The sequence below is a fragment of the Salvelinus namaycush genome, chromosome 24, assembly GCF_016432855.1.
Source record: "Salvelinus namaycush isolate Seneca chromosome 24, SaNama_1.0, whole genome shotgun sequence".
Lineage (NCBI taxonomy): Eukaryota > Metazoa > Chordata > Actinopteri > Salmoniformes > Salmonidae > Salvelinus > Salvelinus namaycush.
This window is the reverse complement of record NC_052330.1, coordinates 13529592-13555852: the sequence shown is the minus strand read 5'-3', so window position 1 is coordinate 13555852 and position 26261 is coordinate 13529592. Positions and strand designations below refer to the sequence as shown.

Below are 26261 nucleotides of genomic sequence, written 5' to 3'. Positions count from 1 at the left end.
AGGTTGAATGTCCCCCACCCACTGGAGCGCAACTGCTATCGCCAACAGTTCAATTGAGTATACTGACTGTGAAGTCCTGGAGATCCAAGAACCTTTTAATCGCTTTCTCAAGGATTTCCAGTTTCTTTGATTTTTGGTTAGTTTGTCCTGTACAATGAATTACTTACACAATAAACGAAGCAAACTCAACCTTCTTTACGATTAGTGTTCCAAGACCTCTCAACTGACTGACATTGTGGGACAGGTGGGTTTCTTTCTAAATCATGTCCTAACAATTGAATTGGCCACAGGTGGACTCTAATCAAGTTGTATCGACCTTGACTAACCTGTTCCTCCACACATTGACTCTGCACCGGTACCCCCTGTATTTAGCCTCGCGTCTGTTATTTTATTGTTGCTCTTTAATTATTTGTTATTTTTCAATTTTTTTTTACATTTTAATTTCAGTTTATCTTAATACTTATTTTTCTTAAAACTGCATTGTTGGTTAAGGGCTTGTAAGTAAGCAATTCACTGTAAGGTCTACTACACCTGTTATATTCGGCACATGTTACAAATAACATTTGATTTGATCAACGTCTCAATGATGATCAAAGGAAATTGGATGTACCTGAGCTCAATTTGGAGTGTGTATTTAATTTCCAATACATTTGCAAACATTTCTAAAAATATGTTTTCACTTTGTCATTATGGGGTATTGTGTGTAGATGGATGAGAGAAAAAAAAATCAGTTTAATCCATTTTGAATTCAGGCTGTAACACAATAAAATGTGGAATAAATCAAGGGGTATGAATACTTTCTGTGAAGTCCCTGTATCAATGTCTCCTGTAAGGCCAGGTTCTGGTTGTCTCCTCTCATACGCGAGGGAAACCACAGCAGTTTATAAAGGCAAAACCTTCCGCAATGAACCTCCCATGCCTGGTCAATCACAGCCATGGCATTCTACTGGTGATAGTGCATTAGATATTACAAATAAACAAATATTATACATTAACTATGGCATTTTTTTGTGATCCGGGCGCCGCTCACTCGCAACGTCTGTACGATGACATCACGGGGCATAGGACTGGTGGCTCTGACTGATGGGGAAAAGAGCCAGAAGACTAAAACTTTACGTCTAACATAATTTTGAATTATTCAGACTTGATTGAAACATACGGAATAGAACCGGAAGAACTCAGTTACATTTACCTTTGAATACCGACACCCAGTCTCGGAAGTCGACTATTGCTGACTTGAGGCTGGTTTTCTACCTGGCTAGCCAGCTACGTTAGCTAGCTGCTAACATCTTGTAACGTTAGTAGCGAGGCCAGATAGTCTAACTTTATCCACTGATAAATAGCAAAGTAATTATCCGAAATAGTCAATTGTTCTAAACAGTCGGCACGTAATATTGCGACTGGGCTAGTTTCTGGGGACATCCAAGACCCCTTCTTGCCATAACCAGCATTTAGCTAAGCTATTTAGCAAAGCTAACCAGCAACTTCGCACTTTTTGGGTCCAGTTCAGGCAAGTAAGGATAACGAAACAGCTAGTTCGCTAAACGGGTACTTTTTATGCCATAATGGAAAGTTTAACATTAACTGATGGAGAGCAGAAGTATTACTCTGATTTGTTCGTTTATTGCGATACGGACAACACAAAGAAAGTGGCTTCCAATGGCAGAGTTCTTGACCTTTTCCGGGCGGCCCAGCTACCCAGCGAGGTTGTCCTGCAGGTGGGCTACCTAAATTAACTAGCCAGCTAAACGTATCAATCTGTCTAATGTGATAGAGGTGTGTTTGTCACGTATGTGGCGTTCATGTTGACAGTGGTTAACGTGACGAGACACACCTTATACTTGCCAGTTAGCAAAGTGAAAAAGGTATTTCCTGCATCAGGCTAACTAGCAAAGCATGCTACCAAGAATATAGTTAAGTTGCTAGCATTACATTTTATACATAGCCACATGTTCTCTCAGCACCACAGCTATTTATTTTCAATGTTTTTCTAGCTGTCTTTCTGCTTGATATTCTTGCAACTTGAATCACAAACTAGCTTAATTATCCCAACTTGTTTTTGTAGCTAACCAGTTTAAGTCGACAACCCACTTCCTCTCGTGTATTTAATACTTTGTTGCTTGCTGGACTGGATACAAAATGTACAGTATAGACACTCTTATTTGTATCGCCTTGATACTATTCGAAGGTCATAGTGCTCATTTGACTGATTAACATTAATCCAATCCAAGATGTCAAGCCAGTAGAATGTGCATTGTAGCAACGACTGTGTTACTTGAACATAATCATGTTCAGCTATGTCTTTGTATATTCGTGCTGTTATCAATTTGTGGGCTGACGCCAACATTTCTGTTACGGTTGAAGATTTGCTGGGCTGTCTTTCTTTCAAAGTGTCATTTATTGACCTGCTCAGTCTAATTCATATGCCACTTGTCCTGGTGTAGGCTATAGAATTCATGTGAAGGAAGGGGTGTGACTCAGACTTTTGTTTCAACAGTTACTGTGCTCTTTTGTGGGACATGATGTATGCTTTTATTTCCTCCCTAATGCAAAAACACAGGACTAAAGGTTTCTGTTTTGGTTGTTCATTATACTGAATAATAGGCCTGGTCCATGATCCATAAATCTGAGATGTGAAATGTTGCCTGGGTCTGTCTGTGGCCTATTTCCCATTGAAATGATGCAGACTCACTAGGCCTTGGCTGGTAGTTATATTTCTTACCAACGTTGGTCCAACCTTACAGCACCGCAAAGTCTCAGGGAATAGGTCTTCAACTTGCCGTATACATCTAATTCAGATACATCCTTGTAGAAATGTCAGACCATTTTCTTTTATGACGACACAAGTCAAATTGCTCAGTGAGCACACGAAGCAACATCTGTCTTCCTGTGTTAGTTAGGAAGCAATGTCCTTGGAACTTTCTCTGTGAGAGACTGCAACATTCCCTCCCATGATCAACTATGTGGCACATAACAGTAATGCGTGAACACAATAGTGAGTTTATATCACTCTACAGATGTACAGTATGTTGATAATAAGATGAACTGCCCCTCCCTACCTTCAGGCTATGCTCAAACCCTACACCCCAACCCGAGCACTCCGTTCTGCCACCTCTGGTCTCTTGGCCCTTACGAGACGGCAGCTCCTGCTCAACCCAGTCCAAGCGCTTTTCTGTCCTTGTATCCCAAGGATGGAACCAGCTTCCCCCTGAAGCTAGGACAGCAGAGTCCCTGCCCATCTTCTGAAAGCGCCTGAAACCCTACCTCTTCAAAGAGTGTCTTAAATAATCCCCCTCCTCAAAAAGACTGAAATGTAAATTTGTTGTCTCAGATCACAGAGCTCTGTGGAGCCACTCGCCTGGGCCATTTTGGAAGGAGCCAGTTTTACATTGCACTGAAACTCATCGCTGTAGCCCAGTCCGGACTGCCTCTCCGAGTAGAGAGCCTCAATTCTGGTTAGTAAACATGTCTGGAATACTCCATCTATTAGGAATTAACCACTAATGTATGAGAGAGGGTATTAGCACCTGGGGGCACACCGGACAATGTTTACATCTTTTTTATGTTTGCCTTTGGTGCGGTTTCAGTTAAATTCAGTCGGCTATATTGAAGGGAGAGTAGCATAGTCATGTGTTTTTCACAATGGCACTCATTTGACTTCAAAACTGGATACAGTGCATTCGGAAAGTATTTAGACCCCTTGACTTTTTCCACATTTTGTTACGTTACAGCCGTATTCTAAAATAAATTCAATTGTGGTTTTCCCTCATCAATCTACGCACAACCATAATGACAAAGCAAAAACCGTTTTTTTAAGAATAAAAAAAAAACAACTGATTACATTTACTTATGTATTCATTTAGACCCTTTAGTCAGTACATTGTTGAAGCACCTTTGGCAGCGATTACAGCCACGGGTCTTCTTGGGTATGATGTTACAAGCTTGGCACACTTGTATTTGGGGAGTTTCTCCCATTCTTCTTTGCAGATCCTCTCAAGCTCTGTCAGGTTGGATGGGGAGTGTCGCTGCACATCTATTTAAAGGTCTCTCCAGAGATGTTCGATCGGGTTCAAGTCCAGGCTCTGGCTGGGCCAATCAAGGACATTGAGACTTGTCCCGAAGCCACTCCTGCGTTGTCTTGGCTGTGTGCTTAGAGTCGTTGTCCTGTTGGACGGTGAACCTTCTACCCAGTCTGAAGTCCTGAGCGCTCTGTAACAAGTTTTCATCAAGGCCCTCTCTGTACTTCGCTCCGTTCATCTTTGCCTCGACCCTGACTAGTCTCCCAGTCCCTGCCACTGGAAAAACATCCCCACAGCATGATGCTGCCGCTACCATGCTTCACCGTAGGGATGGTGCCAGGTTTCCTCCAGACGTGAAGCTTGGAATTCAGGCCTAAGAGTTCAATCTTGGTTTCATCAGACCAGAGAATCTTGTTTCTCATGGTCTGAGAGTCCTTTAGGTGCCTTTTGGAAAACTCCTAGCGGGCTGTCATGCCTTTTACTGAGTGGCTTCCGTCTGGCCACTCTACCATAAAGGCCTGCTTGCTAGAGTCCTGCAGAGATGGTTGTCCTTCTGGAAGGTTCCCCCATCTCCACAGAGGAACTCTAGAGCTCTGTCAGAGTGACCATTGGGTTCTTGGTCACCTCCCTGACCAAGGCCCGCTCTAGGAAGAGTTAATGGTTCCAAACTTTTTCCATTTAAGAATGATAGAGGCCACAGTGTTTTTGGGGATTTTCAATGCTGCAGAAATTTGTTGGTACCCTTCCCCAGATCTGTGCCTCGACACAATCCTGTCTTGGAGCTCTACGGACAATTCCTTTAACCTCTTGGCTTGCTCTTGCATGCACTGTCAACTGTGGGACCTTTTTTATATAGACAGGTGTGTGCCTTTCCAAATCATGTCCAATCAATTGAATTTACTGCGGGTGGACTCCAATCAAGATGTATAAACTTCTCAAGGATGATCATTGGAAACAGGATGCACCTGAGCTCAATTTTGAGTCACAGAGCAAAGGGTCTGAATACTTATGTCAAGGTATTTCTGTTTTTGATACATTTCCCAAAATGTCTAAAAACCTGGAAAAAGGGAAGGGGTCTGAATACTTTCCAAATGCCCTGTGTGCTCCCTAGAGATGAGCTGTTTTTAAATGCATATACTGTCAACATAGAGGATACGTCACCCAAGTTTCATATCTGAGTCCATTAATAAGTAGCAGGATGCAGAGATATGGATGGATCAGAGATGGAGTGTGATTTTGCAAGGAATGAAGACCACTATAAAGTACCAGTCAAAAGTTTGGACACACCTACTCATTCAAGGGTGTTTTTTTATTTTTACTATTTTCTACATTGTAGAATAATAGTGAAAACACAAACTATTAAATATCACATATGGAATCATGTAGTAACCAAAAAAGTGTTAAACAAATCAAATATATATATATATATATATATATATATATATTTGAGATTCTTCAAAGTAGTCACACTTTGCCTTGATGACAGCTTTGCACACACTTGGCATTCTCTCAACCAGCTTCATGAGGTAGTCACCTGGAATGCTTTTCCAATGGTCTTGAAGGAGTTCCCACATATGCTGAGCACTTGTTGGCTGCTTTTCCTTCACTCTGCGGTCCAACTCATCCCAAACCATTTCAATTGGGTTGAGGTCGGGTGATTGTGGAGGCCAGGTCATCTGATGCAGCCCTCCATCACTCTCCTTCTTGGTCAAATAGCCTATACACAGCCTAGAGGTGTTTTTGAGGTCATTGTCCTGTTGAAAAGCAAAATGATAGTCCTACTAAGCGCAAACCAGATGGGAAGGCATATCGCTGCAGAATGCTGTGGTAGCCATGCTGGTTAAGTGTGCCTTGAATTCTAAATAAATCACAGGCAGTGTCACCAGCAAAGCACCATCACACCACCTCGCATGCTTCACGGTGGGAACCACACATGTGGAGATCATCCGTTCACCTACTCTGCGTCTCACAAAGACACGGCAGATTTCCACCGGTCTAATGTGCATTGCTCGTGTTTCTTGGCCTAAGCAAGTTTCTTCTTCTTATTGGTGTCCTTTTAGTAGTGGTTTCTTTGCAGCATTTCAACCATGAAGGCCTGGTTGACGCAGTCTTCTCTGAACAGTTGATGTTGATGTGTCTGTTACTCTGGGAAGCATTTGAGGGGAAGCTGAGGCTGGTAACTCTAATGAACTTATCCTCTGCAGCAGAGGTAACTCTGGGTCTTCTTTTCCTGTGGCGGTCCTCATGAGAGCCAGTTTCATCATTGCACTTGATGGGTTTTTGCGACTCCACGTGAAGAAACCTTTCAAAGTTCTTTACCTTTTGCATATTGACTTACCCTTACCTTCATGTCTTAAAGTAATGACGGACTGTCGTTTCTCTTTGCTTATTTGAGCTGTTTTTGCCAAAATATGAAGTTAGTGCTATTTGGTAAAAGACCATCTTCTGTATACCAACCCTACCTTGTCACAACAACTGAAATTCCACAAATTAACTTTTAACAAGGCACACCTGTTAATTGAAATGCATTCCAGATGACTACCTCCATGAAGCTGGTTGAGAGAATGCCAAGAGTGCAAAGCTGTCATCAAGGCAAAGGGTGGCTACTTTGAAGAATCTCAAATTTAAAATATATTTAGATTTATTTATCACTTTTCTTTGGCTACTACATGATTCCATATGTGTTATTTCATAGTTTTGATGTCTTCACTATTATTCTACAATGTAAAAAATAGTACAAATGAAGAAAAACCCTTGAATGAGTAGGTGTGTCTAGACGTTTGACTGGTACTGTATATACAAAAGCATGTGGACACCTCTTCAAATCAGTGGATTCGGCTGCTTCAGCCACACTCGTTGCTGACAGATGTATAAAATTGAGCACACAGCCATACAATTTCCGTAGACAAACATTGGTAGTAGAATGGCCATACTGAAGAGCTCAGTGACTTTCAACGTGGCACCGTCATAGGATGCTACCTTTTCAAGAAGTCTTAAAAAAATAAAAAATAAATGTTTTTTACATTTCTGCCCTGCTAAACCTGCCCCGGTCAACTAAGTGTTATTGTGAAGTGGAAACGTCTAGGAGCAACAACGGCTCAGCCGCGAAGTGGCAGGCCACAAGCTCTCAGAACGGGACCGCCAAGTGCTGAAGCGCGCAGCGTGTAAAAAATCGTCTGTCCTTGGTTGCAACACTCATTATCGAGTTCCAAACTGCTTCTGAAAGCAACGTCCGCACAATAATTGTTCGTCGGGAGCTTCATGAAATGGGCTTCCTTGGCAGAGCAGCCGCACACCAGCCTAAGATCGCAATGTGCTATGCCAAACGCCAGCTGGAGTGGTGTAAAGCTTGCCGCCTTTGGACTCTGGAGCAGTGGAAACTGGAGTGTTGAATCACGCTTTACCATCTTGCAGTACGACGGACGGATCTGGGTTTGGCGGATTCCGGGAGAAAGCTACCTGCCCCAATGCATAATGCCAATTGGGAAGTTTGATGGAGGAGGAATAATGGTCTGGGGCTGTATTCATGTTCGGGCTAGGCCCCTTAATTCCAGTGAAGGGGAAATCTTAAAGCTACAGCATACAATGACATTCTAGACAATTCTGTGCTTCCAACTTTGTGGCAACAGTTTGGGGAAGGCCCTTTCCTGTTTCAGCGTGACTGTGCCCCTGTGCAGGAGTTGAGGTCCATACATAAATGGGTTGTCGAGATCAGTGTGGAAGAACTTGACTGCCTGCACAAAGCTCTGACCTCAACCCCATCGAAAACCTTTGGAATGAATTGGACCGCTGACTGCGAATCCAAGCCTAATCGCTCAACATCGCTAATAATCTTGTGGCTGATGGAAGCAAGTCCCTGCAGGAATGTTTCAACATCTAGTGGAAAGCCTTCCCAGAAGAGTGGAGGCTCTTATAGTAGCAAATGGGGGATCAACTCCATATTAATGACCATGATTTTTGAATGAGATGTTTGATGAGCAGGTGTCCACATACTTTTGGTAATGTAGTGTACAAGCGAAGAATAGAGAACAAATTCAACAGGAAATTGCACAGGAAATTGCACAGTCTAAACAGGAAGCTGGGCCAGAGATATTGGAGGGAAAGACTCAAAGTACCTCTTGAAAACCTGAACATTAGGCTTTGTAAAGCACCTTTTGATACATCACTTGAGTAAATTGGGTAACACTTAACTAGTTGTGGTTAATAATGCAGCTGCAAACAAATGTTGTGGTTATCATTTTCAACACTTTTGTAGGCCATATTGTAATAGGCCATACTAGACGACAACAACTGACTAGTCAAATCCTGCTAGTTGAAACAACTAACTAGCTAGCTAGAAGGGATTTGAGGCAGTGCTGTAATCTAACAGTTTCTCATCTACAGTCAAGGACTTGCCTTTGCCTCGCTTTGTTGTGGCCAAGAATGAACAGGAGGCCAGACACACAGCCATGTACCCAGACTCTGAGAACCAGGGGTCTTACCAGGGCGTAATCCCACGACCCCCAGGCCGAGGGCAGGTCAAGAAGTTGTCTGCCCATGAGGTCATCCAGCCCTGCGTGCCCACAGTAGAACCACAGGTCATTGCCCCTCTGAGCGTTTCTCTTAAGAGATCTCTAGTGGAGAAATATATTTGATAAACTATTTGAATTATCTAGTTTCTTGACAGATTGATCTGTCAGAATTACAATTCAAACTTTGATAGACATTTAGGTTTTAATCTGATGTTATTTGCCACTCTTTGAAGCTGCAGCCTGACACCACGTCCCCTGTGGTGTCTCCTCACCAGTCCCCTCCCACCTCGCCCCACTGGAGAAAGCACAAACGTCAGGCCAGCGGGGGGAACATAGAGAGACAACCTGTGGTTGTGGCAGGTGCTGTCTGGACACCTTTCAGAGAAGCACAAGCAGGTACACACTCCACACAACAACCTGTATCCTCTGTGAATGTTTGTCTGACAAGGTTTACAGTTTGTTGTAGATGTGTATTAACATCTGTACTCAGTTGTCATGTATTGTTTTGGCTTTTGCCAGTCATACAACTATTACATAGCTTGCTAGATAAGTGAGGTTCAGCCAATAAACAGAACATGATTATTGATAATAGGAATATTGATGGCATAAGTGTCTCTAGTCCACTCACTCAATGCTTGAGTATGCTCACTGCATCAGCTAGAAGGAGCTCTGTGTAATCTAATTGCCTTGTCCTGAGGCTGTGTAACTACTCTCTCTACAGGACCTGTGGTGTCAGGTGATGGGATGTGGTCTGCCAACTCTCCTCCCCCTGTTCAGGAAAGCTGGGTCAGTTTGAAAGATGCTCATCCCCCTTCCTCCAGCACACTCCCAGCAATACATTGCTCACCGGTCCAGGTAGTGCAGCAAATGCTTCCATGGACCTGTCATATTTCTTGTAATGGCTTAAAGGCATAGAGATGGAGATGGCCTATTTCACTAGATGCACTATTTCATTGGCTAATGTTTCCCCCTCATAAAACTACATACAGTGCATTCGGAAAGTATTCAGACCCTTTGACATTTTCTACATTTTGTTACGTTACAGCCTTATTCTAAAATGTATTAAATTGTGTTTTTCCCCCTAAATCTACACACATTACCCCATAATGACAAAACGAAAACAGGTTTTTAGACTATCACATTTACATAAGTATTCAGACCCTTTACTCGGTACTTTGTTGAAGCACCTTTGGCAGCTATTACAGGCGCATCTTCTTAGGTATGACGCTAAAAGCTTGCCACACCTGTATTTGGGGAGTTTCCCCATTCTTTGCAGATCCTCTCGAGTTCTGTCAGGTTGGATGGGGAGCATCGCTGCACAGCTATTTTCAAGTCTCTCCAGAGATGTTCGATCAGGTTCAAGTCCAGGCTCTGGCTGGGCCACTCAAAGACATTCAGAGACTTGTCCCGAAGCCATTCCTGCGTTGACTTGGCTGTGTGCTTAGGGTTGTTGTCCTGTTGGAAGGTGAACCTTCTCCCCAGTCTAAGGTCCTGAGCGCTCTGTAGCAAGTTTTCATCAAGGACCTCTTTGTACTTTGCTCCGTTCATCTCTCCCTCGACCCTGACTAGTCTCACAGAGACTGCTGCTGAAAAACATCCCCACAGCATGATGCTGCCACCACCATGCTTCACCGTAGGGATGGTGCCAGGTTTCCTCCTGACGAGACCCTAGGCATTCAAGCCAAAGAGTTCAATCTTGGTTTCATCAGACCAGAGACTTGTTTCTCATGATCTGAGAGTCCTTTAGGTGCCTTTTGGAAAACTCCAAGAGGGCTGTCGTGCGTTTTACTGAGTGGCTTCCGTCTGCACACTCTACGATAAAGGCCTGATTGGTGGAGTGATGCAGAGATGGTTGTCCTTCTGGGAGGTTCTCCCATCTCCACAGAGGAACTCTGGAGCTCTTTCAGAGTGACCATCGGGTTCTTGGTCACCTCCCCAACCAAGGCCCTTCTCCACCGATTGCTCAGTATGGCTGAGCGGCCAGCTCTAGGAAGAGTCATGGTGGTTCTGAACTTCTTCCATTTAAGAATGATGAAGGCCACTGTTCTTGGGGACCTTCAGTGCTGCAGAAATGTTTTGGTAACCTTCCCCAGATCTGTACCTCAACACAATCTTGTCTCGGAGCTCGACAATTCCTTCAACCTAATGGCTTGGTTTTTACTCTGACATGCACTGTCAACTGTGGGACCTTATATAGACAGGTGTGTGCCTTTCCAAATCATGTCCAATCAATAGAATTTACCACAGGTACAAACATCTCAAGGATGATCAATGCAAACATGATGCACCTGAGCTCAATTTCGTGTCTCATATCAAAGGGTCTGAATACTTTTTATTTTTAATACATTTAAAAAAATGTGTATACCTGTTTTCGCTTTGTCATTATGGGTTTTGTGTGTAGATTGATAAAATATTTAATCCTTTTTAGAATAAAGCTGTAACGTAACAAAATGTTGAAAGTCAAGGGGTCTGAATACTTTCTGAATGCACTGTAGCTACTGCGATAAGTCAGGAACTGTTCTTTTCTCTCTAAATGTTTCACATGACTGGCTTTAGGAGAACTCTTCGATACGAACGGTTGCATCTGCGACAACAACCAATGAAACCCAAAGACATTCCAGTGGTGGTTATGACGACCCCTGGAAAATCACAGACGAGCAGAGACAGTATTACATAAATCAGTTCAAGACCATCCAACCAGACCTCAACGGTTTCATTCCTGGTGAGTAGTGAGCTTTGTGTGAAACCACCTTTTACACATTCACCTTCAATCTGCAGTTGCTTCATCCATTTTTGGACTAATAAATTAATGTTATTCAAGAATCAAAGGGTATATACATTTAGAAATGCCTAATGAGCTTAGTTTAACTGTCATACTCCATCAGAACCCAAAATATGTTTGTTTTACACCAATGGTTGTATACATTGTAAATGTTAACAAACATTTTATAGCCTCTCAACATGTTAAAAACTATCTTTAATACACTGCTCAAAAAAATAAAGGGAACACTTAAACAACACAATGTAACTCCAAGTCAATCACACTTCTGTGAAATCAAACTGTCCACTTAGGAAGCAACACTGATTGACAATAAATTTCACATGCTGTTGTGCAAATGGAATAGACAAAAGGTGGAAATTATAGGCAATTAGCAAGACACCCTCAATAAATGAGTGGTTCTGCAAGTGGTGACCACAGACCACTTCTCAGTTCCTATGCTTCCTGGCTGATGTTTTGGTCACTTTTGAATGCTGGCGGTGCTTTCACTCTAGTGGTAGCATGAGACGGAGTCTACAACCCACACAAGTGGCTCAGGTAGTGCAGCTCATCCAGGATGGCACATCAATGCGAGCTGTGGCAAGAAGGTTTGCTGTGTCTGTCAGCGTAGTGTCCAGAGCATGGAGGCGCTACCAGGAGACAGGCCAGTACATCAGGAGACGTGGAGGAGGCCGTAGGAGGGCAACAACCCAGCAGCAGGACCGCTACCTCCGCCTTTGTGCAAGGAGGAGCACTGCCAGAGCCCTGCAAAATGACCTCCAGCAGGCCACAAATGTGCATGTGTCTGCTCAAACAGTCAGAAACAGACTCCATGAGGGTGGTATGAGGGCCCGATGTCCACAGGTGGGGGTTGTGCTTACAGCCCAACACCGTGCAGGACGTTTGGCATTTGCCAGAGAACACCAAGATTGGCAAATTCGCCACTGGCGCCCTGTGCTCTTCACAGATGAAAGCAGGTTCACACTGAGCACATGAGCACATGTGACAGACGTGACAGAGTCTGGAGACGCCGTGGAGAACGTTCTGCTGCCTGCAACATCCTCCAGCATGACCGGTTTGGCGGTGGGTCAGTCATGGTGTGGGGTGGCATTTCTTTGTGGGGCCGCACAGCCCTCCATGTGCTCGCCAGAGGTAGCCTGACTGCCATTAGGTACCGAGATGAGATCCTCAGACCCCTTGTGAGACCATATGCTGACACATGCACATTTGTGGCCTGCTGGAGGTGATTTTGCAGGGCTCTGGCAATGCTCCTCCTTGCACAAAGGCGGAGGTAGCGGTCCTGCTGCTGGGTTGTTGCCCTCCTACGGCCTCCTCCACGTCTCCTGATGTACTGGCCTGTCTCCTGGTAGCGCCTCCATGCTCTGGACACTACGCTGACAGACACAGCAAACCTTCTTGCCACAGCTCGCATTGATGTGCCATCCTGGATGAGCTGCACTACCTGAGCCACTTGTGTGGGTTGTAGACTCCGTCTCATGCTACCACTAGAGTGAAAGCACCGCCAGCATTCAAAAGTGACCAAAACATCAGCCAGGAAGCATAGGAACTGAGAAGTGGTCTGTGGTCACCACCTGCAGAACCACTCCTTTATTGGGGGTGTCTTGCTAATTGCCTATAATTTCCACCTTTTGTCTATTCCATTTGCACAACAGCATGTGAAATTTATTGTCAATCAGTGTTGCTTCCTAAGTGGACAGTTTGATTTCACAGAAGTGTGATTGACTTGGAGTTACATTGTGTTGTTTAAGTGTTCCCTTTATTTTTTTGAGCAGTGTATATTGGCTGGTCAGTCCTTGTATCCATAGCTCTGCCCATTCAATTTTAGTGGTTACATTTCTCCAGGCCTATCCCTCAGCTTTTTACCAAAACAGAGGCAGGGAACCACTTTATTGTTTCAATTAAGGATTGGCCCTTTAAAGGTTACAGGGACGGGCTGTTATGCTACAGTGATTGATCCAGCACAAACAGTTTTTCCCTTCGTCTATATTTCAGGTTCTGCCGCAAAAGAATTTTTCACAAAATCAAAGCTACCTATTCTTGAACTGTCCCACATTTGGTAAGTGATTAGAAAGAGGGCTATTGGCTTTAGTTGAGATGCTCCCCATATGTAATGATGGAATTATATTATGAACCACCTGCTTTATTCTTAATCCAGGAAGTAATACCAAAGAATGGAATACATAACTCTTCAGTTAATGAATTTGGATACTTCTTGTCCAGTGATTGAATTCACAAGGGATTCGAGCAGTTTAAAATTCACGAGTGTGTTTAGTCTTTTTCGCTGACTCACATTTTTTTGCATTACAGGGAGCTGTCAGATTTCGATAAAGACGGGGCGTTGACACTGGATGAGTTCTGTGCTGCATTTCATCTGGTTGTTGCTAGGAAAAACAGCTATGATCTTCCCGAAAAGCTGCCAGAGAGTCTTATGCCAAAGCTTATTGACTTGGATGACTCAGCAGGTAAAAGCTGGTGCTCTCCTGCTATATAATCAGAATCTGTCCAAACCTGGCCTTGGGACCGTCTGCTGCAGACAGTTGATTTATGAAACACAGAGAGAAATGGAACCATCATCCTGATGATATAAATGTTCCATGTTCCAGAGGTTCCAGACCAGGCCCCTGACGTGGGCTACTCGGGATCCCCCGTGGAGGTGACACCCAACAAGTCCCCCTCCATGCCCTCACTCAACCAGACCTGGCCTGATCTCAACCAGGGCAATGAGGTTGGACACCGAACCACCACATGTTGTCACTGTAAAATAGGACATCGTTGAACTTTTGCCATTCCAGCATTTTGCAAATTACTTCTCAATTAAGTGATCGATAAAGATCTTTCCATTGCTCGGTTTTAGTAGCTGTCCTCTTGCAGTAATTTCCTAATTCAGTATCTTTCTTATCCATTTTTGAGAAACACAGATTAGTACTTACAGAAAGCTACAATTGTTGATATTCTGTCAGTTTGCTCCATTTCTATTAAGCTAGTTATCATGGTTCCAGTCAATATCCATCCCTTCGTCACTATAATGAATGGATAAGGGATAGTAAATGCAGTTCCTCACCCCTCCTGTGTGAGAGCCGTGGGGTTTGTAACTGGGTGGGGAATCATCCTGTGTGCTGATGTGTTTCTGCTCTGTCTCTTTAGCAGTGGGAGACTTTTAGTGAACGCTCCTCCAGCTCACAAACTCTGACCCAATTTGATTCTAACATTGCACCAGCTGATCCTGTAAGTCCATCACTTAGTATGCCTGTTTCAGTATAAATGATGAAATTAACCCAAGGGCTAATTGAGATCTCGCTCTGAGTGCATGTACTTAGTGCTACTGAATCCACCGCAACAGCAGTGCCCATGTGATTTTTGCTTGCTTAGCTTTTTTTTGTCCCATACTATGATTAAGAATATGACATTGTGGGCCCTACAAGGTCCTGGGATATTTTAAGTGTTAGCAAAATTGAATGTCTTTCTTAATTTTTTTTACTCTTTTCTACATTGTAGAATAATAGTGAAGACATTGAAACTATGAAATAAAACATGGAATCATGTAGTAACCAAAAAAGTGGTAAACAAATCAAAGTAACCACCCTTTGCCTTGATGACAGCTTTGCACACGCTTGGCATTCTCTCAACCAGCATCAGGAGGTAGTCACCTGGAATGCATTTCAATTAACAGGTTTGCCTTGTTAAAAGTAATTTGTGGAATTTCTTTCCTTCTTAATGCGTTTGAGCCAATCAATTGTGTTGTGACAAAGTAGGGGTGGTAAACAGAAGATAGCCCTATTTGGTAAAGACCAAGTCCATATTATGGCAAGAACAGCTCAAATAAGCAAAGAGAAATGACAGTCCATTACTTTAAGACATGAAGGTCAGTCAATCCATAACATTTCAAGAACTTTAAACGTTTTTAAGTGCAGTCGCAAAAACCATCAAGCGCTATGATGAAACTGGCTCTCATTAGGACTGCCACAGGAAAGGAAGACCCAGAGTTACCTCTGCTGCAGAGGATATGTTTGTTAGAGTTAACTGCACCTTAGATTGCAGCCCAAATAAATTCTTCAGAGTTCAAGTAAGACACATCTCAACATCAACTGTTCAGATGATGAATCAGGCCTTCATGGTCGAATTGCTGCAAAGAAACCACTACTAAAGGACACCAATAAGAAGAGACTTGCTTGGGGCAAGAAACACAAGCAATGCACATTAGACTGGTGGAAATCTGCCATGTCTTTTTGAGACTCAGAGTAGGTGAACAGATGATCTCTGCGTGTGTGGTTCCAACCATGAAGCATGGAGGAGGATGTGTGATGGTGTGGGGGTGCTTTGCTGGTGACATTGTCCATGATTTATTTAGAATTCAAGGCACACTTAACCAGCATGGCTACCACAGCATTCTGCAGTGATACGCCGTCCCATCTGGTTTGCGCTTAGTGTGACTATCATTTGTTTTTCAAAAGGACAATGACCCAACAAACCTCCAGGCTGTGTATGGGCTGTTTGACTAAGATGGAGAGTGATGGAGTGCTGCATCAGATGACCTGGCCTCCACAATCACCTGACCTCAACCCAACTGAGATGGTTTGGGATGAGTTGGACCGCAGCGTGACGGAAAAGCAGCCAACAAGTGCTCAGTATTTGTGGGAACTTCAAGACTGTTGGAAAAGCATTCCAAGGGAAGCTGGTTGAGAGAATGCCAAGCGTGTGCAAAGCTGTCATCAAGGCAAAGGGTGGCTACTTTGAAGAATCTCAAATGTTCAATATATTTTGACTTGTTTAACACTTTTTGAAATTAAAGGAAAACCCTTGAATGAGTAGGGGTACAAACTTTTGACTGGTACTGTAGATCTTCAGTTTTCTCAAGCTGCATAATTGCCATGAATGGAAGCCTTTTCTAGCCTTTTGCAAACTGTTCTGACACTAGGAAAGATTTCAATCCTAATGGCAGTATATGGACTTATGGTCAAACTAAGACACCTCTGTTTTTACAGGATACAGCCATTGTCCACCCTGTCCCCATCCGCATGACCCCAAGCAAGATCCATATGCAAGAGATGGAGCTGAAGAGAACTGGAAGTGGTAAGATACTTTCCCCATATGATAAGAGCACGTAAACATATCAGAAGACCGAGCTCTGTCTTCTAAAGCAGTGGAGACTGGAGAGACTAGCAACTCAAGAATTTTACTGAGAAGTAGTGAAGGGATGCGCTGTACCTCTTTCTAAATACTGTTAAGGGAATTGACCGTCTTTCTCATTCTTGAAGACCACACACACCCTACGAGTCCCCTGATGGCTAACCCACCTGACCTCTCTGAAGAAACCAAGCTTGCCACCTCTATGAAGTTTGTAACTGTTAACTCTGGTAAGTGTCTCAAGGGATGTGCCATTATCATAAAGAACTTAGGACAGTTGCAATTTTTAGGTAGGCCATATTTCCTACAATAGATCTGTGACCATAATTATATTGCATTTCCTTGAGGCATGGTTAAAGATACAATACTCATATTTCTCTCCTAAAGGGGATGGTTATAGCAGTTCAGATTCCTATACTTCAGATCAAGACCCAATTACAAGTGTTGTAACAAGACAAAGGTAAGTTGGTCTCAATATCTAGAGATATTCGATGTCAAAACACGTGCTTTGTTTATTGAATAGTTTTTGAATGGTAAGCTCACTATCTGTGTTGTAGGTCTCATTCTGGGACGTCTCCTGAAGGACTGAAGGTGGTGGCTGCCCCCCCACCGCCACCCCCCAGACCACACGCCTCCCACTCCCGCTCCTCCTCTCTAGACATGAACAGAAGCTTTGCGGCTGTCCCCACCGGGCCACAGTTGGCTGGAGTTGTGGCCTACCCTCCAGCCGTGCCTCCTAGACCACTACCCACACAGGTAGAACTATCAGCACAGACCTGAAGACTTATCAAAATGTAGCTGCCTCTGTGTAGTCTTTAATAGGAAATGTACATATTTAAATGCTGAAATCTCCTTTGTTCTATTCACTCTACACAGACTATTATTACTACTACTACTACTACTACTACTAAGGGAGTAGTAATAAGGGTTACATGGAGAAAATCGAACCTCTCTGAAATGAAAATGGATAGCCTTCCCTTGGGAAAAAAAGTGATATACACACCCAAAATAATAATTAAAACAAATTGGATAGCAGAGAACACGTCTACTGTCTACCCTCACTTCTTGGACAGACCATAGCCTTAGATATGCAGTTTTAGAAACTGTTCTTTCTTCTGTAAGCATTACATGGCAACGCAGGATTTATTTATTTTTTGGCACAGGGCTGCAGGCCAAAAGGTTGTGAGTTCAGAGACTACTGTGGACAGATCTCTTTTATAGTAAAATCTATCATATTTGCAGGTCAGAGAGAAATTGCCTTTTTAGAAACATTTCATGCAATTCTACGTAATTTTACATATTAGCAGAATCTTTTTTAATACTACATAAATTATTGAAATTACAGGCTAAGAATGGACAGATGTGTGTTCATCTTGTCACAATTCTCAATGCCAAATCAGTGTGTTTTTTTTGCAACAAAACTGTTCATGTTTGCAAATAATCATTAGGAATCTGAGCATGGTACTTTCAAAAGTTAAGCCTACCACCCGAAACAGAGTAGCCCTACCGATGTAGAAAAATGTAAGCTTTAACTACTGTCTACTCTTCTTCTGTGGCTTAACCCAACGAGAGAAGGTCACAAGTGTTTCCCTAAAAGCTGTTTGGGTTTAAATATCTTCTACTGTACAGAAAGTGAATAGCTTAATCAATTGATAGTGACAGATTTGATTACTTCCCAAGCAAAGTAAATTTGTGTCTCTGCTGTAGAAACTAAATGATATCCCGGGTATTTTACCGCTTGTTTCTATCATAAAACTTCATGGACCAAAGCACTGTTATAGTTAACTTTATATAATGGGATCTGTCATTTTTTTCCCCCCTCTAAATCTTAAGATAACAATGTGTAGGCCTGTGCTTTTTGCCATTTTCTTTAATAAAAGGTAGGCCTATGGCAAATCTATGGATATAGTAGCCTAACTTTGCCTAATAGCCTAATTTTGTCTGTCAAACAGGTAGGCCTACCTCTTTCTTAAATTGGAAGAAATAGGCTCCAACACAAAGTCCTCTTGTTGTTACTAAAGTCGAATTAAAGCTTTATATTAATGATGCCTACTGTCCATTGGTTGTGCTGCTGCTTCAAGTTTCAGCACCACATTGTTACTCGAATCAATAACTGAATACATCATGGGCAAGAAAAAAAAAACTGAACGGAACATAGGTTATAGGCTAGTCCGCGCACAAGATATTGCATTTTTGGACTAGGCCTAATCAGAAATAATTTTTGGAAGAAGCCTTTGACTCACCTCCTGAACTGCTGCCACTGTAGGCCTGCACAGCATTGGTGAGATGGCACACAAAAAAGGTTTTGATCAGCAAGAGCAGAGCAGCCTGGGGCACAGGGTTGGAATATCCATTGCAGTGTGTAATGCAGCCTAGTTTTATTTATACCGTCCCAGCAGCTATCTTTGTAATATAACTTTGATCTGTGCTTCTCCGACCATGCACTTCGTAGCCTATAAGCTATGGATAATTTGATTGAGACTACACTAAATAGCCTGTAGGCGCACTTGATATTGCATGCCAGGCGGAGAATCAGCGATGAGGGGCGGCATCAGACGCCCATATATATATATATATATATATATATATATATATATATATATATATATATATATATATATATATATATATATATATATATATATATACACACCGTACCAATATATATACACACACCGTACCAGTCGAAAGTTTGGACAGATCTACTCATTCAAGGGGTTTTCTTTATTTTTACTATTTTCTACATTGTAGAATAGTATTGAAGACTTCAAAACTATGAAATAACAAATATGGAATCATTTAGTAATGAGAAAAGTGTTAAACAAAATATATTTTATTCTTCAAAGTAGCCACAGTTTGCCTTGACAGCTTTGCACACTCTTGGCATTCTCTCAACCAGCTTCACGAGGAATGCTTTTCCAACAGTCTTGAAGGAGTTCCCACATATGCTGAGTACTTGTTGGCTGCTTTTCCTTCACACTGCGGTCCAACTCATCCCAAACCATCTCAATTGGGTTGAGGTCGGGTGATTGTGGAGGCCTGGTTATCAGATGCAGCACTCCATCACTCTCCTCCTTGGCCAAATAACACTTACACAGCCTGGAGGTGTGTTTTGGGTCATTGTCTTGTTGAAAAACAAATGATAGCCCCACTAAGCGCAAACCAGATGGGATGGTGAATTGCTGCAGAATGCTGTGGTATCCATGCTGGTTAAGTATGCCTTGAATTCTAAATAAATCCCGGACATTGTCACCAGCAAATCACCATCACACCACCACCTCCATCCTTCACGGTGGGAACCACACATGCGGTGATCATCCGTTAACCTACTCTGTGTCTCACAAAGATGTGGTGGTTGGAACCAAAAATCTCAAATTTGGACATCAGACCAAAGGACAAATTTCTACCGGTCTAATGTCCATTGCTCGTGTTTCTTGGCCCAAGCAAGTTTCTTCTTATTATTGGTGTCCTTTTAGTAGTGGTTTCTTTGCAGCAATTCAACCATGAATGCCTGATTCACACAGTCTCCTCTGAACAGTTGATGGTAACTCTGGGTCTTCCTTTCCTGTGTCGGTCCTCATGAGACAGTTTCATCATAGTGCTTGATGTTTTTTGCAACCGTGCTTGAAATGTTCAAAGTTCTTGATTTTGCGTATTGACTGACCTTCATGTCAAAGTAATGATGGACTGTCGTTTCTCTTTCCTTATTTGAGCTATTCTTGCCATAATATGGACTTGGTTTTTTACCAAATAGGGCTGTCTTCTGTATACCACCCCTACCTTGTCACAACACAACTGATTGGCTCAAACACACTAAGAAGGAAAGAAATTCCACAAATTAACTTTAAAAAATACTAAACACTCCCCTTGACTGAAATTGAAAAACCATGACCCTCCCCCATTTTTCTCCAGGTACCTATTCAGTAAATTTCAATCCACCTCTAAGTCATTGACTAAGTAATCTCCAATTCAAGGTTGTGTTCTGTTTTTTCAATATGCAGTGTTAAGTCTGAACCCTGTGTCTGTCCCCAGACCTCGGGTCCCCATAGTGGGCATCGCTCAGATGAGGGCCTGGCAGCTCATTCCAGTACCTCGCCCCAGCAGATCCCGGAGCAGCCCAACTTTGCTGACTTCAGTCAGTTCCAGGCATTTGCTGCCTCAGATCAGCCCAGCGATGATGGGGAGAAGCACCCAGAGAGTCTGCCGGTAAGTCAAACACAATAAAATGCAGAACCACCTTGCAGTTGGTGAACCTAACCCGGTTATGTCATCTGTACTCCTGTTATAATAAGACAGACTGTTCGTTCTCTGTTCACAGGTAGAGAAGTCTTCAGAAGGTGCTGGGCCTTTGAGAACTGTGAAGAGTGACAACCAGGAAGAGCGAGCTGCAGCTACTGTGAACTCTGTAAGTAATTGACTTATTTAGACCATGATGCACCTCAATCAATCACCCCAACTACCTCGTACCTCAGTACACTGACTCGGTACCTGTACAGTGGCTTGCGAAAATATTCACCCCCCTTGGCATTTTTCCTATTTTGTTGCCTTACAACCTGGTATTAAAAAAGATTTTTTTTGGGGGGGGGGGTATGTAGCATTTGATTTACACAACATGCCTACCACTTTGAAGATTTAAAATATTTTTTGTGGGACAAATAAGACAAAAACAGAACTTGAGCGTGCATAACTATTCACCCCCCAAAGTCAATACTTTGTAGAGCCACCTTTTGCAGCAATTACAGCTGCAAGTCTCTTGGGGTATGTCTCTGTAAGCTTGGCACATCTAGCCACTGGGATGTTTGCCCATTCTTCAAGGCAAAACTGCTCCAGCTCCTTCAAGTTGGATGGGGTTCCGCTGGTGTACAGCAATCTTTAAGTCATACCACAGATTTTCAATTGAATTGTGGTCTGGGCTTTGACGAGATCATTCTAAGACATTTAAATGTTTCCCTTTAAACCACTCGAGTGTTGCTTTAGCAGTATGCTTAGGGTCATTGTCCTGCTGGAAGGTGAACCTCTGTCCCAGTCTCAAATCTCTGTAAGATTAAAACAGGTTTCCCTCAAGAATTTCCCTGTATTTAGCGCCATCCTTCAATTCTGACCAGTTTCTCAGTCTCTGCTGATGGAAAAACATCCCCACAGCATGATGCTGCCACAACCATGCTTGGTGTTCTCGGGGTGATGAGAGGTGTTGGGTTTGCTCCAGACAGCGTTTTCCTTGATGGTCAAAAAGCTAAATTTTATGTCATCTGACCAGAGTACCCTTTTTCCATATGTTTGGGGAGTCTCGCACATGCCTTTTGGCGAACACCAAACATGTTTGCTTCGTTAAGTTAAGCAATGGCTTTTTTCTGGCTACTCTTACGTAAAGCCCAGCTCTGTGGAGTGTTCGACTTAAAGTGGTCCTATGGACAGATACTCCATTCTCTGCTATGGAGCTTTGCAGCTTCTTCAGGGTTATCTTTGGTCTCTTTGTTGCCTCTCTGATTAATGCCCTCCTTGCCTGGTCCGTGAGCTTTGGTGGGCGGCCCTCTCTTGGCAGTTTTGTTGTGGTGCCATATTCTTTCAATTTTTTTTATGGATTTAATGGTGCTCCGTGGGATGTTCAACGTTTCGGATATTTTTTATAACCCAACCCTGATCTGTTGGGTTATAAGAGCTCCATGGTCTTCATAGTGCCACTTGCTTGGTGGTGCCCCTTGCTTAGTGGTGTTGCAGACTCTGGGGCCTTTCTGAACGGCTAAATATTTATATATACTGAGATCATGTGACACTTAAATAAAGTCCACCTGTGTGCAATCTAACTATTTATTTGACTTCTGAATGTAATTGGTTGCACCAGATCTTATTTAGGGGCTTCATAGCAAAGGGGGTGAATACATACAGTTGAAGTCGGAAGTTTACATACACCTTAGCAAAATACATTTAAACTCAGTTTTTCACAATTCCTGACATTTAATCCTAGTAAAAAGTCCCAGTCTTAGGCCAGTTAGGATCACCACTTTATTTTAATAATGTGAAATGTCAGAATAATAGTAGAATGATTTATTTCAGCTTTTATTTCTTTCATCACATTCCCAGTGGGTCATTAGTTTACATACAGTCAATTAGTATTTGGTAGCATTGCTTTTAAATTGTTTAACTTGGGTCAAATGTTTCGTGTAGCCTTCCACAATAAGTTGGGTGAATTTTGGCCCATTCCTCCTGACAGAGCTGGTGTAACTGAGTCAGGTTTGTAGGCCTCCTTGCTCACACACGCCTTTTCAGTCCTGCCCACAAATCTTCTATGGGATTGAGGTCAAGGCTTTGTGATGGCCACTTCAATACCTTGACTTTGTTGTCCTTAAGCCATTTGCCACAACTTTGGAAGTATGCTTGGGGTCATTGTCTATTTGGAAGACCCATTTGTGACCAAGCTTTAACTTCCTGACTGATTTCTTGAGATGTTGCTTCAATATATCCACATCATTTTCATTCCTCATGAAGCCATCTATTTTGTGAAGTGCACCAGTCCATCCTGCAGCAAAGCACCCCCACAACATGATGCTGCCACCCCTGTGCTTCACGGTTGGGATGGTGTTCTTCAGCTTGCAAGCCTCCCCCTATAGGACTCGTTTTACTGTGGATATACTTTTGTACCTGTTTCCTCCAGCATCTTCACAAAGTCCTTTGCTGCTGTTCTGGGATTGATTTGCACTTTTCGCACCAAATTACATTCATCTCTAGGAGACAGAACAATAGTACAATAGTCTCCTTCCTGAGCGGTATGACGGCTACGTGGTCCCATGGTGTTAATAATTGCGTACTATTGTTTGTACAGATGAACGTGGTACCTTCAGGCATTTGGAAATTGCTCTCAAAGATGAACCAGACTTGTGGAGGTCTACAATTTTTTTTTTCCTGAGGTCTTGGCTGATTTCTTTTGATTTTTCCCATGATGTCAGGCAAAGAGGCACTGATTTTGAAGGTAGGCCTTGAAATACATCCACAGGTACACCTCCAATTGACTAAACTTATGTCAATTAGCCTATCAGAAGCTTCTAAAGCATGACATCATTTTCTGGAATTTCCCAAGCTGTTAAAGGCACAGTCAACTTAGTGTATGTAAACTTCTGACCCACTGCAATTGTGATACAGTGAAATAATCTGTCTGTAAACAATTGTTGGAAGAATGTATTGTGTCACGCACAAAGTAGATGTCCTAACCGACTTGACAAAATGTTGTTTAACAATACATTTGTGTAGTTGTTGAAAAACACGTTTTAATGACTCCAACCTAAGTGTATGTAAACTTCTGACTTCAACTGTATACACGCACCACTTTCCTTTTTTTTTTTTTTCACTTCACCAATTTGGACTAGTTTGTATGTCCATTACATGAAATCCAAATAAAAATCAATTTAAATTACAGGTTGTAATGAAACAAAATAGGGAAAATGCCAAGGGGGGAGTACTTTTGCTATGCACTTGTTATTTTGTTACTGTTTTAATTTGTATCTATTTGTTCATTTTCTTTTTAACTGTATTGTTGGAAAAGGGCTTGTAAGTAAGCATTTCATGTTAAAATCTGCACTTGTATTTACCATGTTAGACAAATAACATTTTGATTTGATGACTACTGGGGGCCTCAATGTCCTCCTTTCCTGCAAATGGTTAATTTCAATGATTTATACGGTGTTTTGTTTTTTTCCCTGTCAGGCCAAAGGGTCCATCATGGCCCCCCCACCTAAGCCTGTCCGCCGGAGACTGAAGTCTGAGGATGAACTCCAGGAAGAGGCCCTCCCCCTGAAGTCTAACGTCATAGCCACTGTTCTAGCTGCACAGCCATCCATTCCCAGGTAGGAACAGGGGCTCCATATAAATCTGAATAGTGACTGGTCTTTCATTGTTGATTTATATATCTTAGATCACTTAATTGGCATTGAAATGAAGAAATTTAAGTTTTGAATAAAAAAAAATTGCAGGTCGGTTGGGAAGGATAAAAAAGCAATTCAAGCCTCTATCAGAAGAAACAAGGAGACCAACACAGTCTTGGCCAGGCTCAACAGTGAATTACAGCAACAGCTAAAGGTAGGGGAGTGTTTAAACACAGTACATGTATACTAACTAACTAACTGTTAGTGAACTGAACCTGAGGCTTGATTTTGAACATTTTGGCATAAAAAAAATCAAAGCCTTTAAAAAGGTTGTTGTTTTTCATTCATAGGACTTGCTAGAAGAGAGGATATCTTTGGAGGTTCAACTGGAACAGCTTAGACCATTTTCCCATTTGTAACCTGTTTGTGTGAGGAGGACAAGTCAATGAGAGCAGATAGGAGAGATGCACATGTTGTTCTCCCGATGTCCACTCCCTCTGTGTTCTGCTGTCTCTACTGTGGGAAACGGACTCTGTCACCGACTGACTGACTGCAACAACACACCCTGAGTCGCCCTCATCAGACAGAGTACAGTCTTACCAGAGCTGCTGGGATGGGAATGTTACAAATATTGGCACTTTTATTTATCAAAGAAATAAAGATTATTGTAGACGTCAATCCCTTATAACAGGACAGGCCCTCGAGGCCAGCCAGGCAGGCATAGAACTGGAACTTGAGTCATGGGGTACTGAATGAAGGCCAAGTTCCCTCCCCATTCTTCCCCATGATGACAAGTGCCCAGTTCACTGAATGAGAGGAGCACACTGTGGTCTGTCTGTACTGTGTGTGGGCCTGGCCGCCCGGGCCCTGTCAAAGACAGATAATCATACCAGCGAGGGCATTGGGTGAGGAGAGGGGAGGAGTCTATGGGAGATGGTGCTCTATCCTGGGGCACCTTGGACTGATCATGTGACAGGAATTTATTAATGTTCCAGTTTATTACTGTGTGTGTGGATGTATGTGGGCAGGCAACGGTTACAAACTGCACAATGCAACAAGTGTTTGTGTTCTTTTAGTTTTTTTCACTAGTCTTCTGCGATTTGATCCTTAACACAGTGAGCATTACCTTGTGAAGTGATCGACCCCCAGATGACGGAACACCTTTAAGTTTTCGCTCCTGGCTCTGTAGTTGCTCATGCTGACGCTGCCTGTGAGAGAGGTCCTTGTGTGATATGATAACCAACTATGGAAGTGAGACCTGACTGAAAAGACTGCACCCCCCCTGTTTTTCTTTTTGTTTCCCCTCTGACACCATTTTTGTTTTTACCTGCATGTTGTTCATGTTCTTATCTAGTATGAAGACTGCGCTTAAAAATAAACCACTTGATTTCTACCTGTATATCTTACCTAGTATGACATTGTGGTGGTACCTAAACATTGTATAACTGTCTTTGTTTTCCTGGAACTTCCTGTTTTCTTTCTTAACCTGTCCTCAAATGCCTTACTCCTGGCGTTCAGGTTTCCACTTTAATCTATTCTCCATGTATTGAACCTAGGTGAGCCTTCTTTTCCCTGCTGTTCAGGTTGATGTACTGTAAAAGGGTTATGTTGTATATTGTATATGATACACACCTTTTGATCTCATATGTACATTTGCATTAATTGCTGACTAACAGCAAATATTCTATTTAATTGCTTATTATGGCTGTGGGATGATGTTTAACTGCATGGATGTATCTCTGCAGAATGAACTAGCAGCTGTGTGATTTTTACACAAAATAAAATAACAATATTTTAACCACCTTTTTCCGGTTCAAATGTTATTGTTGATGCGACTCACTCAAGCAGTCCCAAGGAATACCTTGTATTGCTACATTTTGAACGCTTGATAGTAAAAAATGATGCATTCCAGTCTGATAAGATCCTTTATCAGCTGATGTAACATTTTTCATAGAACTTAGGCAAGTAAATA

General features: G+C 42.5%; 1 protein-coding gene across 3 annotated transcripts; it reads left to right on the top strand.

Annotated features, from left to right (window-relative positions):
- The first annotated feature begins 1062 nt into the window (after positions 1-1062).
- LOC120019737 (ralBP1-associated Eps domain-containing protein 1-like) lies at positions 1063-26092 on the top strand. Of its 3 annotated transcripts, none has more exons than XM_038963159.1 (19): positions 1063-1718; positions 3332-3455; positions 8403-8596; positions 8770-8926; positions 9252-9385; positions 11087-11252; positions 13302-13365; positions 13617-13771; positions 13913-14034; positions 14454-14534; positions 16292-16379; positions 16565-16663; positions 16821-16893; positions 16991-17189; positions 20466-20639; positions 20752-20838; positions 24132-24271; positions 24398-24503; positions 24640-26092. In XM_038963159.1, the coding sequence occupies exons 1-19, from the start codon at positions 1566-1568 to the stop codon at positions 24706-24708; spliced, it is 2385 nt and encodes a 794-aa protein (XP_038819087.1). In that variant the 5' UTR covers positions 1063-1565; the 3' UTR covers positions 24709-26092. The 3 variants fall into 3 exon arrangements, with proteins under 3 accessions (XP_038819087.1, XP_038819088.1, XP_038819086.1); XM_038963160.1 differs by having other exon boundaries at positions 8764-8926; positions 9252-9316; XM_038963158.1 differs by having other exon boundaries at positions 8764-8926.
- Positions 26093-26261: the final 169 nt, after the last annotated feature.